This window comes from Calypte anna, chromosome 21 (assembly GCF_003957555.1).
Source record: "Calypte anna isolate BGI_N300 chromosome 21, bCalAnn1_v1.p, whole genome shotgun sequence".
NCBI lineage: Eukaryota > Metazoa > Chordata > Aves > Apodiformes > Trochilidae > Calypte > Calypte anna.
The window spans coordinates 715,630-730,563 of NC_044266.1; the positions used below are offsets into that span (position 1 = coordinate 715,630).

The 14,934-nt window shown below is 53.5% G+C and overlaps 1 protein-coding gene across 1 annotated transcript; it reads left to right on the forward strand.

Moving 5' to 3' along the window:
* Positions 1–4,357: 4,357 nt before the first annotated feature.
* Positions 4,358–14,281, forward strand: TMEM240 (transmembrane protein 240). The gene is made up of 4 exons (XM_008503615.1): positions 4,358–4,414; positions 4,664–4,770; positions 12,237–12,445; positions 14,133–14,281. Exons 1-4 carry the CDS (start codon positions 4,358–4,360, stop codon positions 14,279–14,281), a joined length of 522 nt encoding a protein of 173 aa, XP_008501837.1.
* The last annotated feature ends 653 nt before the right edge of the window (positions 14,282–14,934 follow it).

Here is a 14,934-nt window from a genome sequence, read left to right on the forward strand (position 1 = left end):
AAATGTTTTCTGCTTTGAACTTAATTCATCCTAAAGAGGGCTCTTTGTTTTTATTTTACAGAAATAACTGTTTTACAGATGGGGTGTTTTAACCCATGTTTTTTGTGTATCTGGAGATTTACAGAAGTGTCCTTTTTATTACTTAAAGATCATAATTTTCATGTGCTTGACAGGCAGAGAATTCTGGTTGCTGTAATGCTTGGTATGGATTAATGGGCAGAACTTCAGTGCACTGCATCTCCTCACCTGAGAAACCTTGGTTTAGACCCATGGTGTAGAACACAGGATTTTACAGGATTTTTCTTTACACTCCCAACATTCTGTTCTAGAGCAAAAGCAGCACTGGGAGGGGGTAATTTGTAGTTTTTTTATTTATCAGCACACAGAGGATGGTTGGATGGATTGATGGACAGACCTGGATGGATGGGCAAGCATTCTGTGTGATCCACGAGATACTTCAAAGCACTTCAAGTATCTGTGAGCAGAACTTGTTCTTAAGCCAAAGCTGTTCTTACCCTGACACATTAGTTGTGGTTTAACTTACAAAACAGTGGAAAATACGTGATGATACAGTTACATCGTTTTCAGATGCTTTCTTTGCATTGAAATCCACAGTGAAGCTCTGCTTAACAGGAATTTTACAGGTTCCTTGTCTTGTTTGAAAGAGATGTGTATTTATAAGTGTGTATTTATGCATACACACAAATATATATGTAGCTATAAAACAAAATAACCCCAGTTTGTTAGGCCAGCAGAGGTGGTTTGAAATGCAGATCCTCCCCTCTAAATATAGTGACAGTTTTGTCAATATTTCAGTTTTTTGACTTTCCACTGATTGAATATTTAATATTGATTAATGAATAGTATCTATTGAAGTGCATTTATAAGGTTTTGCTCTCTTGTTGCCATGAAGTTGATGCTACCTCCTGTGTGGGCAGATCTTTGCCAAGAACCTCCTGAGGTTTCCAGCCCTCTGCAGATCCTGGCCATAAGGCAGAGCCCTGTTGGCTTCTGGTTTGCAGCCTGTTCTTTCACGTGTGATTTTTCTGTGTGTTTCCTGCATTTTCAGTCTCAGTTAAGACCTTTGTAACCTGAATATTCTTCTTTCTGTCAGAGACAGCAGCACATCTTTGGGATGGGTTTATGTAAATAAAGAGCAATATCTCCCCAAGGTTCTCTCCAGATGATGTGATCAGTGATCCTGGTGGAAAAGAGAGCTCTTCCCAGGTTTCCATACTCCTGGATCTGGCTGTACAAAGAGCAATGATCCTCCCTAATTTCCCCCAGTGTGGCAGCCTAAGGAATTTGTTGCTAGGCAGATTATCCAGCTTTTAACTTTTATCTTCCAGAAATGCAGGAGCTTAGGAGAAGGCATTGGTAAAGACAAACACGGGAACTGTGAGAAGAGCAGGGGAATAGAATCCAGTTGGTGGAGCACAGGGACAGCTGAGTGGGTTCTTATGGAGAAGAAAAAAAACATGGAAGAAGGAGAGAAATGCTGCCTCTAGGTGTTGACTCTCCTCCTGAGGTCTGCGCTGCCTTCAGAAGCAGAGGGAGCCCCTGAAGGGCCAGGCTGGCCCTGGGGTTGCTGTTGGGGCTCAGGCTGTCAGCAGCCACGAGTTCAGCATCGTGTGCTGAACCAGGGCAGAAATGCTGCTGGTGGTTTGTGTCTGCAAGAGCAGGAGCTCTGCTGCTTTTCCCAGGTTCATCTCCAGTCTGATCCCAGCCCTGGTTGCACAGAACGTAGCAGAGTGGTGCTTGGCATCCCATCAGCCAGGACTTTCTGCTCCAAAAGGACAAGAAGATGGGTCCCCTAGAGCTCTGCTGAGGAGCCTGGCTTATACCTGAGCCCATCTTCCCTCAGCACCCAAAGCCCAGCTGAGAGCTGACCCAGCCAAGAGTCACAGCTTCAGGTATGCAGAAATCCCTTGAGACTTTGTCTCCAAATGGTCTGTTCCCTCCTGTGATTTTTTTATTATTTGATTGTTACTTTTAAAATGGTTTTAAAAAAAAAAAATAACCAAATAAAACCCAACAAAACCCAATTCATGTTTCCTACAAGTAGCAAAGAGCCTGAGCTCTGTGTTGCTTTTACAGAGGTCTGCAGATAGATGGTAGAAACCAGCTCCTAGCTCTGTAAGAACTGAAGGAGGGGACATGAGTTGGGCAGGGCTGGGTGAGAGGCACCTTCCCAGCCTGGCTGCTCTCTCCATGAAGTGCCTGGCTTAGCAAATGTTTCATGGGTGGGGTTTCTTTTTTTCTTAAAAAAAAAAAAAAAATCAATCTGCACTGCAATCTGTGCTCTAATTTGAGGACACCATTTAGTGATTTTAATTGTGTGGCAGTATTTTGGTATTTTCAATACCCAGTAGTAGGTTAATGACTGTTCCTTGAAGAATGGAGTTTATATAACCTGAGTCATTACGTAAGGAGCTGGTTGTGGCCCGAGGAACCAAAGGAAAACAAACAGGGAAGAATGCAACCCCCAGAACAGGCAAACTCTGCTCCTGTGGCCCTGAGAAGCCTCAGAAAGAAATGCTCCTTGGGTTGCAGCAAGGTGACACTCACCTTGAGGGGAGCTGAGGGCTTGGAAGCACGGCAGGAACCAGCAAGCTGTCTGGTGGCTCCCAGGTGGTGGCTGTCATCCTCTCTGTCCATCCAGGTTTAGGGTAAAAAAAACAACAAACAAACCAGCAGAAAGTTCTTGGCTGGTCACCTGTTTTTTACAGCCAGGGCCTGGCTTGGACTGGTGAAATGGAAGTGTGGGAGAACCTGGAGCACCACAGCTTTTTGGTGGGACCTCCCAGCTCAGGCTGGAGAGATGGGAACAGAGCTGGAGGGGATAATTGTATTTCTGTAACAAAAATAAGGAGGGGTGTCCCATATCTGCACACACACCCCCCAAGCTTCTCTCTGTGGACAAAGTCCTCCCTGGCAGAGGTGGGAATTGCTCCCAGGATGCCCAAAGAAGGGATGGGCACCCACAGATGCTTTAGATGCCCCTCGGGGCACCTTCCCTGGGACAGGGGTGAGCAGGAACCCAGACCCAAAGAGGAGCTGTTGCTTTCCCAGTGGGAAGCAGCAGAGGAATTAGTGATCCCCAAGCCCGGGTCGGTGAGGCAGCCCGGTCCGGTCCGGACCCCCGGGGCTTTCCCCCCGCCCGGGGCTTGGAGGGTCGGGGCTGTAGGGTCTGGGCTGCGTACCCGTGTTCCCCCCCTCTGGGATGCCAGGAGAGATTGGGCCGACCCCGGGCGGGCTGAAGGGCGGGGTGAGGATGGCGTGTGGGACTCCGAATGCGGTCAAACGCCGGTGCCGGGGCTTTCGGCTGGGGAAAGCGGCAGCGGTGCGGGGGGAGCCCCGCAAGGTGCAGGTCCGCAGAGCTGCTGCCACCGCTCGCAATGAGCCGCTCCCGGAGCACCGCCTGCCCTCCTAGGTAAATGCCCGGGGTTGGGGAGAAGGGGGGCGGCCGGTTCCGCCTGGGTGCATCTCCCCGCTGCATCCCGCATCCCTCCCCCCCTCCCCGTGCGGTACCGGAGCCAGACGGGCCCGGGGAGGGGCTGGACCCGGGGGCTTCCAGCACCGGGGGCTGAGCAGCGGGGACACGCAGCCCCGAGCCGGGAAGGGGGTGGGTTGGGTTTTTTTTTTCTGTTTATTTATTTATTTTTATTTGGGGGTGGGTGGGTGGTGTTTTGGGCTGTATTTTTTACGCACCCTTCGGGAGGAGGCTGATTTTGGTGGGGAGGGTCGGGGATGAGGATGCGATGAGGCTCCCCCGGACTGGGTGATTTTTTTTTCCCCAATTTTTTTTTTTTTTTTTTTTTTTTTGCAGCCTGCCTCCTCCTCCCCCCCCCTCTCAACCTCCCTTTCAGCCCCCCCCTCCCCCCCTTTCGTTTTTGGCTGGCTCGCTTTCCAGTTGCTGCATGAAGGGCTGTGCTTGTGGCGGTGTGTGCCCGCTCCCGGAGACGTGGCGCATGTCCCTCGGCTGAGGCCGGGCGGGGGGGGCGAAGAGGAGGAGGAGGAGGAGGAGGAAGAAAAAGGGGGGGCGGTTTGGGAAGGAAAAAAAAAAAAGGAAAAAAAAAATAGGTAAAAAAATCGGGGGATTTTTTTTTTTTTTTTTTTTTTTTACCTGTCGTATTTGTCCTAGAAAAATAAAAAAATAAAACGGGCAGGGCGAGGGAGCCCGAGGCATCCCCGTGCCGGGGGAAAGAGCGCGGGGGTGCGCGGGGGGGGGTTGCCGGGCCGCCCCCCAACCCGCAGCCTGCGGGCAGCGAGCGCGATGCGCCCCGGGCTCAGCTCTGCGGAATAGCGCGGCCGCCCCTCGCTGCCCGCGCACCGACCGCTGGCCAAGCCCCCCTTGATGTCCATGAATGCAAACACCATGATTTTCATGATCCTGGGCGCCTCTATCGTTATGGTAAGAGATTTATGCTTATTTCCCTCCCCTCCATTCCCACCCCCCCTCCCCATCATCATCATCCTCCCCGCACTGTCCTGTGCACCCCTCTGTCTGTCTGTGCACCACCGAGTCTTTTTTTTTTTTGGTTGGTTGGTTTGTTTGTTTGTTTTCTTGATGACTGCTTCAGCCTTTGGCAATCAAACTCGAGACAATGTTTTATTCCATCATCCAGAGTTGACCAGATGCCTTGGTTATGGGCTCTTACAGGCAATAGCTTGCTTGATGGACATGAATGCGTTGCTGGACAGGTTTCACAATTACATCTTACCGCATCTGCGAGGGGAGGACCGGGTCTGTCACTGCAACTGTGGGAGGTAAGTTACCTGCAGGAGACCTGGCTCACCTGGCCATGTGTGTCTGTCCCCCCCCTCACCTCCTGACCAGCTCCTTCCCACCCCATCTCCCTGGAGAGGCAGAGGGAGGTGGTGGCCAGGGCCAGGCTGCTGCTGGCTGGGCTACCATTTTTGCATTCTGGCTGTGTCTCACCTTCCTCAGCACCTCCTGCATGAGCACAGGGTTGACTTGGGAATTCTTGATAAGGTTTTTGTTGTTGTTCATTTATTTTTTTTTTCTGGAAGAAGAGTTTTCTGTGGGCCTGGAAGCCCATTTTTCCTTTGTGTGCATGCCCGTGTCTGTGAGCCCTGGGGAAGTGAGGAACTTTCATTGCAACCTTTGTCATTTTCTGCCTTTGCTGTCAGCAGGCTGTGGTGGTTCTCGGGGTGCCTGTGGTCTGGGGTGTTGCAGTTGGTGGTTGTGTGGCTTTGGTGGGATGGGGTTTGGAGAAACCAGAGGATCTGTGCCCAGGAAGGAGTGTGGCTGTGTAGGACAGAGTCACTTTGAGGCTTTGTAATCTTCGATCAGCTTTTAATTCTCTGTGGCTTTTCTCCTGGGAGTTGTGATGATGCTGGATGGAGCACACTGAAGGAGCTGCTCTGTGCTTTTGTGGAGTGTTTAGCAGCATCAGGGTGGATTCCATGGCAAGAGTGATGCCTTCGGTGGGGTGTTTGTTCATGAGTGCACAAATACCTTCCTGTCCCCATGGCTGTTTGGCAGAGCTTCCTGCCCTTCCACAGTGGAGCAGTTCCTGTGTCCTGTGTGAAAGCTTGTGGCTGTGGTGTGGGTGCTCTCCATCTTATAGAACCTGGGTGCTTGAGTTCTGGGGAGGGGAACTTCTCTCCTCTCCATGGGACTGCTGTCAGCCATCCTTCTCCTGCACTCCTGGAAGCCTCATGCCCCTCCTGGGCCTGGTGGAGAGTTTCTTGTCCTGGGGGCAGTAAAGCAGCAGGAGGCTGTGCCAGCTAAAGGACATGTTTGGGGATCCCTCCCCATTTAGCTGGAGCTTTTACCCCTCTTCGAGCCACCTCTGGACCCAGCTCATCCAGATTGTCACATCCCTCTGGTGCCCCTGGTGTGGCAGCTGAAGGTGGGCGGTGCAGGGAGCTTGGTGATGGACAACAGCTCTGCTGCCCCACTCTGTCACCCAAGGGGATTGTTACCTTCCTCCCCATGGTTCCTCCTCAGGATCCTGTGGCAGAAAAACAAAGAAGGTACCAGCAGCTCCTCTAGGGCCAAAAGCAGGCAGACCCCATGGACCTGGCTCCTTGGGCACCTCCAGCACAGTTGGGAAGACAATGGACAAGAAATGTCCACAGTGGCTTTGATTTTTTTTTTAGTGAGGTTTAGCTTTCTCTCAGGTAATTTTTTTTTGAGTCTTCCTGGTGTTTTTCACTAGTTTAAGAGGTTTTTTTTTCCTCTGCCTCCTCAACTTAGCTTTCTTTTTAGTTGTCACGCCTGTGTAAGCGTGGTGAAAACTGGCTGCTGGTAAGAGACCTGAACATCACCTGAGGAGTGCCAGGTCTCACTGGTGGTGCTGGTAGAGTGAGCCAAGGTTGGGGAGGTGGCAGGGGTAGTCCTCTCCCCTCTAACTGTGTGTCTGCAGAGATGCTGCTGAGGCAGATAAATCACCCATGGCTCTCCCCCCAGATGTAGTTAAGTCATTTCTTAGACAGTGCACAAAACAGCTTCCAGATTGTTGAGCGTGGGTCTGAGAGGAGCAGAACCTTACTGGTGGCCTTGGGTGTGGAGAAGCAATGGCTCTGCCCAGCAGCAGGAGCACAGCAGCCTCATGAGCATTGTTTCCATCATGGTCCTGCTCATACAAAGCAACCATGGGGCTGTGCATGGCCTTGGGCTGTGGTCCTCACCTTCTCCTGAGAGCTGGGACCTGCTGGTGGGATGCTGGGTGCTTTGAGCTGGGTTTCAGAGGCAGGTGATGCACCCAGCCCAGGTGCTCGGGGTGCAGGAGCTCTGAGCTGTGGGTGAGGATGTGTCCTGGAGCTGTTGATATGGGGGGGGTAGAAGACCCCCAACTCCCCAGTAACCAAAGGGCATCTTTGGAGGAGGAAGCTGGCTGCAGGTCAGGGTGTTGCAGGGAAGGGGAGAAAAATGAGTAAATGTTGCAGAAATGGGAAGGAAGGAGGAACTGGAATGTGCCATGGGCTGAGCTGCCCTGCTCACTGCTCCTCCCTCCTGCTCTGGCTCAGGTTGTGGCCCAGGCAGTCACTGAAATGGTTTTTCCTTCCCCTCTCCTCTCCTGGCTGTGCCATTACTCAGTCTCAGAGTGGATCCCTTCCTCAGGAATGCTCTGCCCACCTCCAGGCTGGACCATGACTCTGGGCAGGATGAGCTCTCCAGAATCAGGACCTTGCTCAGAGCTTCTGCCCATGCGAGGGGCCAGGAGCTGCTGCCCTGGTGCTGGTGGCTGTGGACAGTGGACACAAACTCCATGTGTGGCTCAGGTGCCACCCCAGGGGATCTGGGCTCTGTGCCCCCTTCCCACCTCATCCCTGCAAGGCCCTGGGGACATTCTGGTGTCCCTGAGCTCATTGGACTCTTCTGGCTGACTCCTCAAAGGGCTCTTCAGGTTGCATGGAGGATATTGCTGGGGTCACTCCTCATGGACAGGTCTGTGTCCTCTGCTCCCTGCCTGTCCTCCTCTCCAGCAGGAGCTGTGCCCAGCAAGAAGGTGCCACCTGATGGCACCCTATCCACTCCTCCATAAAATGCCCTCTGCCAACCCTTGCCTCATGAATCTCCCACTGTTGGGGACCACACTTTGAGGTTGTTTTTTTTCCCCACGTTCCTCAAGCACTTGGGGTGTTGGTGGTGACTGAGGATAGTCACTGGGGTCAAGGCATCTGGGGAAGAAAACCAACCCCATCTGCAGGGGCTGCTGAGCATGGGACACTTGGCTCTGTTGGGCTGATGTCCACCATTGCCACATCATTGGGGTCACTGGGGCTTTTTGAGGCTGGAGCTGCTTTCTTGGCACTTTATGTTTGTGCCATGGCAGTGATTTGTTGAGGCAGGAATGAGCAGGGTCAGAAGGGACTTGTGTCCCCTTGCTGGGAACAGGAGAGCTGAGCTTGTGAGGGTTGTGTTGTGCCTGCAGGGTCTGGACAGCATCAGGTGGTGTCTGGAGGTGGCTGTGCCTCTGCCAGGGCAGGGGTGGCCATGGCTGATGTGTGTGTGTGCAGCCTGTCAGGGGGAGACACTCCTGAAGTGATCCTGGGGTGGGCAGTGCCTGTGCCACAGGAGAGGTTCCTGCTCCCAGGGCTGGGGTGGGAGTGAGTGTCCCTGTTGGTGCTGGTGAGGTGCTGCTGGGCTGGGGCTGTCCCACTGGGCTGCCCCGTTGGTATCAGCAGAGCCAAGCTGCCAGGAGCTCTGGAGACCATCAAAGTTCACCTACAGCTGATGGGTGGGAGAAGAGCTGCTCGGGAAGGGAGTCTGGGGGAGTCATGGTGTGAGAGCATCAGCAGAGACAGTGCTGGCCCTGGCATCTGCCTCATGGCAGGGACTCTTCCCCTCTCAGCATCTTCCTTCTTGCTGGAGGAAGAAGAGTTCTGCTCCTGGGGAAGCCGTGGAGCAATGTGCCTGCTAGAGCAGAGCCTTCTGTGTCCTCAGGCTGTCCGGATGCTGCTGGCACACAGGCAGCCCCATCCCTCTGATCTGACCTCTGTGGGACGTCCCAGTTCCCAGGAGAGATGATGGAGGTGTAGCTCTGTCCCAGTGTCTCTGTCCCAGCCAGGAAAGGGTCCTGTCTGGAAGCAGGGAGCTGGCAGCAGCTCAGGACTTGGGTGATGTCATGCAAAGGAAAAACACCAAAGGGCGTCCATCCCTGGAGGGTGTTCTGGAGATGACACCTGCGTGGAGCCAGGACCCTCCAAAACCACCCTCAGGAGCTTGGAAGTTCCCTGCCTGGGCAAGAACAGGGACCTCAGGAGCTCTCCCATGTCTTCTCCTTGCCACTGACCTTCTGAGTGACCTTGGGTGAGTTTTTCCCTCTCAGGCAAAGTCTGTCCCTGTGAGAGGGGTCAGGAAGGTCTGAGGACCATCAGCATCACCTGGGTGCCAAGACCTGCAGCAGAGCTGGGGACCAACCCTCAAGTCAGCTCCTCTTGGCCAGGGGACACTTCAGATACTTCTCCAGGCTCCAGTCCAGGAGGGAAAGTCTCTGGGCAAGGCTGTGCTGGATCTCTCCTGAGCCTCTGGTGTGCCTGGAGACCTTGAGAAGTGCCATGGGTGGGGATGTGGGAGGTGTCAGCTCTGCCCTGGTGCCAGGGGGCACAGGGAGGATGGATGGTGGGGCTGGATGAAGTCCAGCAATGTCCCCTGGGCTCTGGCTGTGAGGGACCAAACCCTGCCCAGCACTCTCAGAGGAGGGACAGGCTGGGGCTGCTGGCAGGAGGCACAGGGAGGGGACATCTGGAGTTTGTGTCCATTCCTGGGCAAACCATTGAACCTCTGCGTTCCCAGATCCTCTCATGGATGTACTGAGGAGGTGCTCATTGCTCAGAACTGGACACCATCACCCAGCCTCCTGTGGGGTCCTGGGGGCTGTCCCCCTGTGTGAAGGGTCCTGGGGAGGTGTTTTCAACCCATGCCACGGTGCCAGCAGAGGGGTCTGCACCCTGGCTGTGGTGGCACCGAGGTGGGGCAGGGGTGCAGAGCAGGGGTGCTGGTGGCCTTCTGGAGGAACACCATGTCCCCTCCAAAACTGTGACCCTGAGGAGCAAGGGGTGAGCCCAGTGGGGCTGTGACAGGAGCCTGGGAGATGTCCCATGTCTGCTCCCCACCAGGACAAACGCCAGGAGGGAGCTGAGCATCATCCTGACACCATCCCAGCAAAAGGAGGGGGGGTATGGAGGCAGTGAGAGGCTGGTGTTTTGGGTTGGTTTTTTTTTGATCTGGTGGTGGTTATTGGTCTGGTGGTGTTTTGGATCTGGTGGTGGTTTTCGGGAGGTCCCCATGCTGGGCCTGCAGCAGCAGCAGCCAGACAAGGTCACTGGCAGGGACACTAGCGCTGTGGGCAGCTCTGGTGAGGTGTCCCAGCCCTGCTGGCCCAGGCTCTGCTCCAGCCCACTGCACGCCCTGGCAGCCTGGCTTTGCTTTTTGTTTTATTTTATTTGGTTTATTTACCTTATTTGCTTTTTTTATTTTATCCCCCTCACTTTGTCACAGGGATGGGGAAGGGGTGAGGATGCCCCAGCTCCCCAGCACCGTGCTCCTCCAGTTCCTGACTGCTGGAGAGGGCTCAACAAATCCAGAAAATCTTTAGCAGAGCAGCTGCCTCCTGCTGCTGAGGACATTTCTGGCCTCAGGCACGGTTATGTATATATATATATATATATATATTTATTTTTTTTTTTCCCTCCTACAATTACATCTCCATCACACCCGGGTGAGGTGTGGCTGTGCAGAGGGTGGGTAACTGCTAGGAACAGCTGAGCCTGAAGCTGCTGTGATTGATCCACCAGCTTGACCTGGCCCTCTGGTTACCTGGTCCAGCATTTCCCTTGTTCAAGAGGCACAGATTTACCTTCTGAGGAGCACCACAGGCACTTGGTGGCAGCTCTGGCAGCTGAGGATGCACTCACACCTGTGTCTGTCACCTGGCTTAGGGGATGAAAGGCTGAAGGAGATTTATTTATTTTTGTTTATTTGCCTGGTGAAGCTGACACAAACCTGAGAGTGATGTCAGCCCCTTGATGGCCACAGTCCTGCCAGCAAGGTTTGGGCAGAAGCAATTGCTCTGAGGAGCTGCCCTGCCAGGGCTGCACCTCCAGCCCTCCTGGGAGGGCTCTGGTGTGGAGCTGGTGGTGGTTTTGCTGCACCCAGGTGATGCTCAGCTTAGAGGTGACACTGATCCCTGGCTGGATCCAGCCCCCAGAGCCATCCAGGCCACGTTCCAGTTTCCAGCTCCCTGGATGGGGACCCTGCACCTCTGCACTATTAATAACTGCTGGGTCACCCCTGGGACACCCCCAAGGACAGAAGCCTTCTGGGGGGTCTGTCCCTCTTCTCCCCACCTCAGCAGGACCACTGGATGCTGGCAGCACGAAACAAAGCAGCAGAACCCTCCCAGCTCAGCTCTCCAAGGGTCCAAACGAGCTCCAGACCCAGGCTTGTTGGGTGGGGGAGTCTGGAGAAGAAAAGGCTCAAGATGTTTAAATGCCCCCTGAGGGTGGGCACCCAGCTCTGGATGGCTCTGCTTGAGCAGGGGGTGGACCAGGACGTCCAGAGGTCCTTCCCACCCGGGTGACAATCCCTGCTGGTGCTTGGGGGAGAGGAGACAAGAGTAGGTCCTGCCCTTCACCTCTGAGGTCACTTGGAGGTGCCACCAGAGCTGGCCTGGAGGAATCTCCATCTCCCAGCTGGTGCCCCAGCCTGCTCCCTGGGGAGCTGGATGTGCTCCCCATCCTCACACCCCATCCACCCCCCCCAGCAGCCCCAGGTGCCTTCATCTGCCAGGAGCTGGTCCCTGGGGTGCAGGTGAGGTGAGGGCTGTTTTCAGTCGGTGCCTTCAAGTGTAAATATTTGGACGTTTCTCAGGCATGATTATTGAGCAACCTGCACCTCATGCATATTCAGAGGCCTCCAGAGATTGCTCCCTCTCCAGCATGGGCTGGGGCCATGGCTGTGGGAGGGACGGGAGGGGTGGGGATGCTGCTGGGGGTGGGCACTTTTGGGGGAGCCCATGAGACCATGTCCTGACCCTGAGCAGTGATGGTGAGCACAGAGCCTGGGCAGCTGGTGGCTCTGGGATGCTCTCAGGGCAGGTGAAGAGCCAGGAAAAGCAGATGAAGCAGCTCCAGGGCAGCTTGGTACTGGTGTGACTTTGCCTTCTGCATCCCCATCACTGAGATCTCCCCTCCAGCCCTGCCTTGGGTTTCCTACTCCAACCCCATCCCTGTCCATTCCCTTCTTGTCCTGAGTTACCTGGGGGTGTCTCAAGCAGCTCAGCATCATCCCAAGCCTGGCCTCTACCATCTCACTACACAAAAGGACCCCAGCACCTTCTCATTTCACCCCAAGAGGTGGGACAGGGAGCCAAGGAGCTCCTCTGGAGAGGCACCATGAGGATGCTGTGCCCTTCACCTCTTGGGGGGGGGGTTGACCAACCCAACCTCATGCTGTCCTTCACCTCAGCCTCTGTTTTACAGAGGAGGAACATGGGCATGCAGAGCCCTGGCAGGAATGCAACAGGAGCTCCAGGCATGGGCTCAGGTGGCTCTGCTTTTCTACCTCCTGCCACAGGCACAGCAAAGCCAAGGCAGCACTTCTGCTCCTGGGGATGGTGGGAGAAACTCTAAGGGGTGGTGTAAAACCAGCCCCTGGCCCCAGGAGCAGGGGTGGGATGGGAAACAACTCTGGTTTTCCCCACTAATGATCTCTGCTCTTCCCCACTGATGCTCTCCCCTCCTCCTCTGCCCTGCTCCAGGCATCATGTCCATTATGTCATTCCCTACGATGGGGATCAGTCGGTGGTGGACTCCTCAGAGAATTACTTTGTGACTGACAATGTAACCAAGCAAGAGATTGATCTGATGCTGGGACTTTTGCTGGGCTTTTGTATAAGCTGGTTCCTGGTCTGGATGGATGGGGTCCTGCACTACGCCGTGCGAGCCTGGAGAACCAGCCGACGGTATGGTAAGTGCAGCCTCCTGGGCTCCCTGCTCCTGCCCTTAAATCCTGCCCTTTCCATGGCTGGAAAAGACTTCTAAGATCACCCAGGCCAACCATCAGCCCAGAGAAAACCAAACCTGGTTATTCTTTGGGCTGGTTAGCTGAGCATCTTGAGCCAACAGCCAGAGAAGGACCAGCAGCTGCCCCTGCAGAGCCTCTCCCTGCCCCTCTTGGCTCTCTCAGCATGGACATCTCAGGGACTTTCACTGGTGGAGGTGGTGGTGGGGGTAAAGACAGCAGAACAGTTAAACCAGTGAGTTACTTGAAATCCCATCACAGGGTCACTACAAACCCCAGTGTTTCACTCTGCCACGTGGTGTCTGTTGAATCCCAACCCAGCAAAGGGAGGAGAGAGAGAGTGAGCAGGAGAAAGCTTGATCTGTAAACCTGTAAGAAATTCTCATTAGGGAAGCAGATCATCTCTTTCTGAAACTCAGATCAAAATGATATTAATTTCTCATGAGCCTTCCCCAGTGCTCAGCAGCAGCCCCTGCACCAGGGCTGTTCTCTGCCCCAGCAGAAGGCAAACCCAGAGTCTGCAGCCAGATGGCAGCTGGGACTCCACTCCTGGGGCTCTGAGCTCAGCACCAGGGCTGGCAGGAGGGATGCTTGGGGGAGATGCTGTCAGAGCAGGGACTGTTCCTCAGAGCTGGTGCCTCTCTTTGTGGAGCTGCAGCTGCAGTGTCACCATCTAACCTGCCCTCCTGTGAACAGCTTCTGCCTAGAAATTTAATTTTAGTCCTTTCTATTTTTAGTCCCTTTTATTTTTAGCCCTTTTTATTTTTAGTAATTAAGGGTAATGCTAGTAATTAATTCAGTGTTTAAGCTGAACGATCTATTCTATTTCTTCTTTTTTTTTTTTTTTTGGCCAGTGGTACAACACACCCTGCAGACAAACCTTTTCAGAAAATTAATGCGGCCTTATTTTGGACCCAGCTTATTTATTTATTTTTTTTTCCTTCTCATGTTCGTGCCACAGAAGGCTGACAACCACTCTGGCTGGAGACGTTGTCCCTTGGTGCCATCTTGGTGGTGCTGCACCCACCACGTGAGCTCAGCTCAAACTGCTCCATCCCAGGACAAAGCTCTGCTGAGGATGTGTCCTTACAGACAGGCTGAAAAAGTCACTGGGGCAAATGGGGCAAAAGAATGAATGCTGAGGTTTTAGGGATTTCTTTCTATCTATTCTGTCATATCATCTATGTGAACCTCTCTACTTTCAAGGCAGCAGCAAGGATGCTCACTGCTTGTTGAATGAGTCCCCAAGGTGCAATTCCCTTTTGAAGAAGGAATTGGTGGTGCCTGTGGCTGTGAGATGGGGTTAGGGCAACACCAAACCTGGTACAGAACACTGAGCCCTTCCTCAGCTACAGGAGTAGCACGGCAGTGACTCAATGTCACCTTGTGTCCTGATCAGCTTCAGTTTTTGGTCCATTAGAATAATCCATAGCTCCTTCCTGATGGAAGAGATTTCCTAAAATAGCAAATACTCTGTAGCAGCTCGGGTGTGCTCCGTGGTGCTGGTACCACCCGTGGAACTGGTGCCTGGTGCTTTTGGGATGGGGCAGGAACAGCAGAGAGAAGTCAGGAGAACACAGAGCCCACCTTTCCTGTACCCTCTCACCCTTTCTTTCTCCTTTCTGTTTTCCAGACAATTCCTGGTCTTGGATTCCAAAATTTTGTAACCTAAAGGAGTTCAGAAAACGTCACCACAGGCAGTATGAGGAGGCAACTGGGAACATGGTGCACATCAAACAGAAGCTGTACCATAACGGGCACCCCAGCCCACGGCACCTCTGAGCAGCCCCTTCCCCTCCAGAGACTGCAGTGAGCTTTTAAAACAAACAAACAAAAAAAAGGACTTTGCTCTTCTTCCAGGGGAACAGCCACCAGTTTGCTCCTCTCTGGAAGCCAAGGGAGGACACAGTTTTACTTCTCCATCCTGTGTGTCCCCGTGGCACAGCACGATGCACAACTAAGCCAGTCCTGGATGCTACGCAGCCAAGACATTGCACTGTGTTCCACGTTTTATTGCCAGACTCCTGTAGATATGTAAAAAGCAAACAAAAAAACAAAGGGAAGAGATTTCCGTTAGACTTTCAAGCCCCTTTTCCTGGCATTCACAGCTGTCCTCCACATCCAGCTGCCCTCCAGGGAATGATGGAGGTGGGACACCATGAAGAAGACACAGAGTTTCTCACCCCAGAGCTCAAGTCCCTCATTTCTTTGGTCCTCTGGCTTGTTTTTTTGCTCTGCTCTCTGCCTCCTGTTGCTAGGATGGCTTGGCTGGCCCCAGGCTGGGCTGGGCACTGCTGCCAGCTGGGTGTGAGGGCACAGTGTCCCTTCTGCTGCTCATGGGTTTGGGAGTTGCTGGAGGGGAAAGGGATACAGAAGTGATTTGTTCTTTGCATTGCTCCACACTGAAACCTGCCTTAAAGCAATCTGAGAAATCC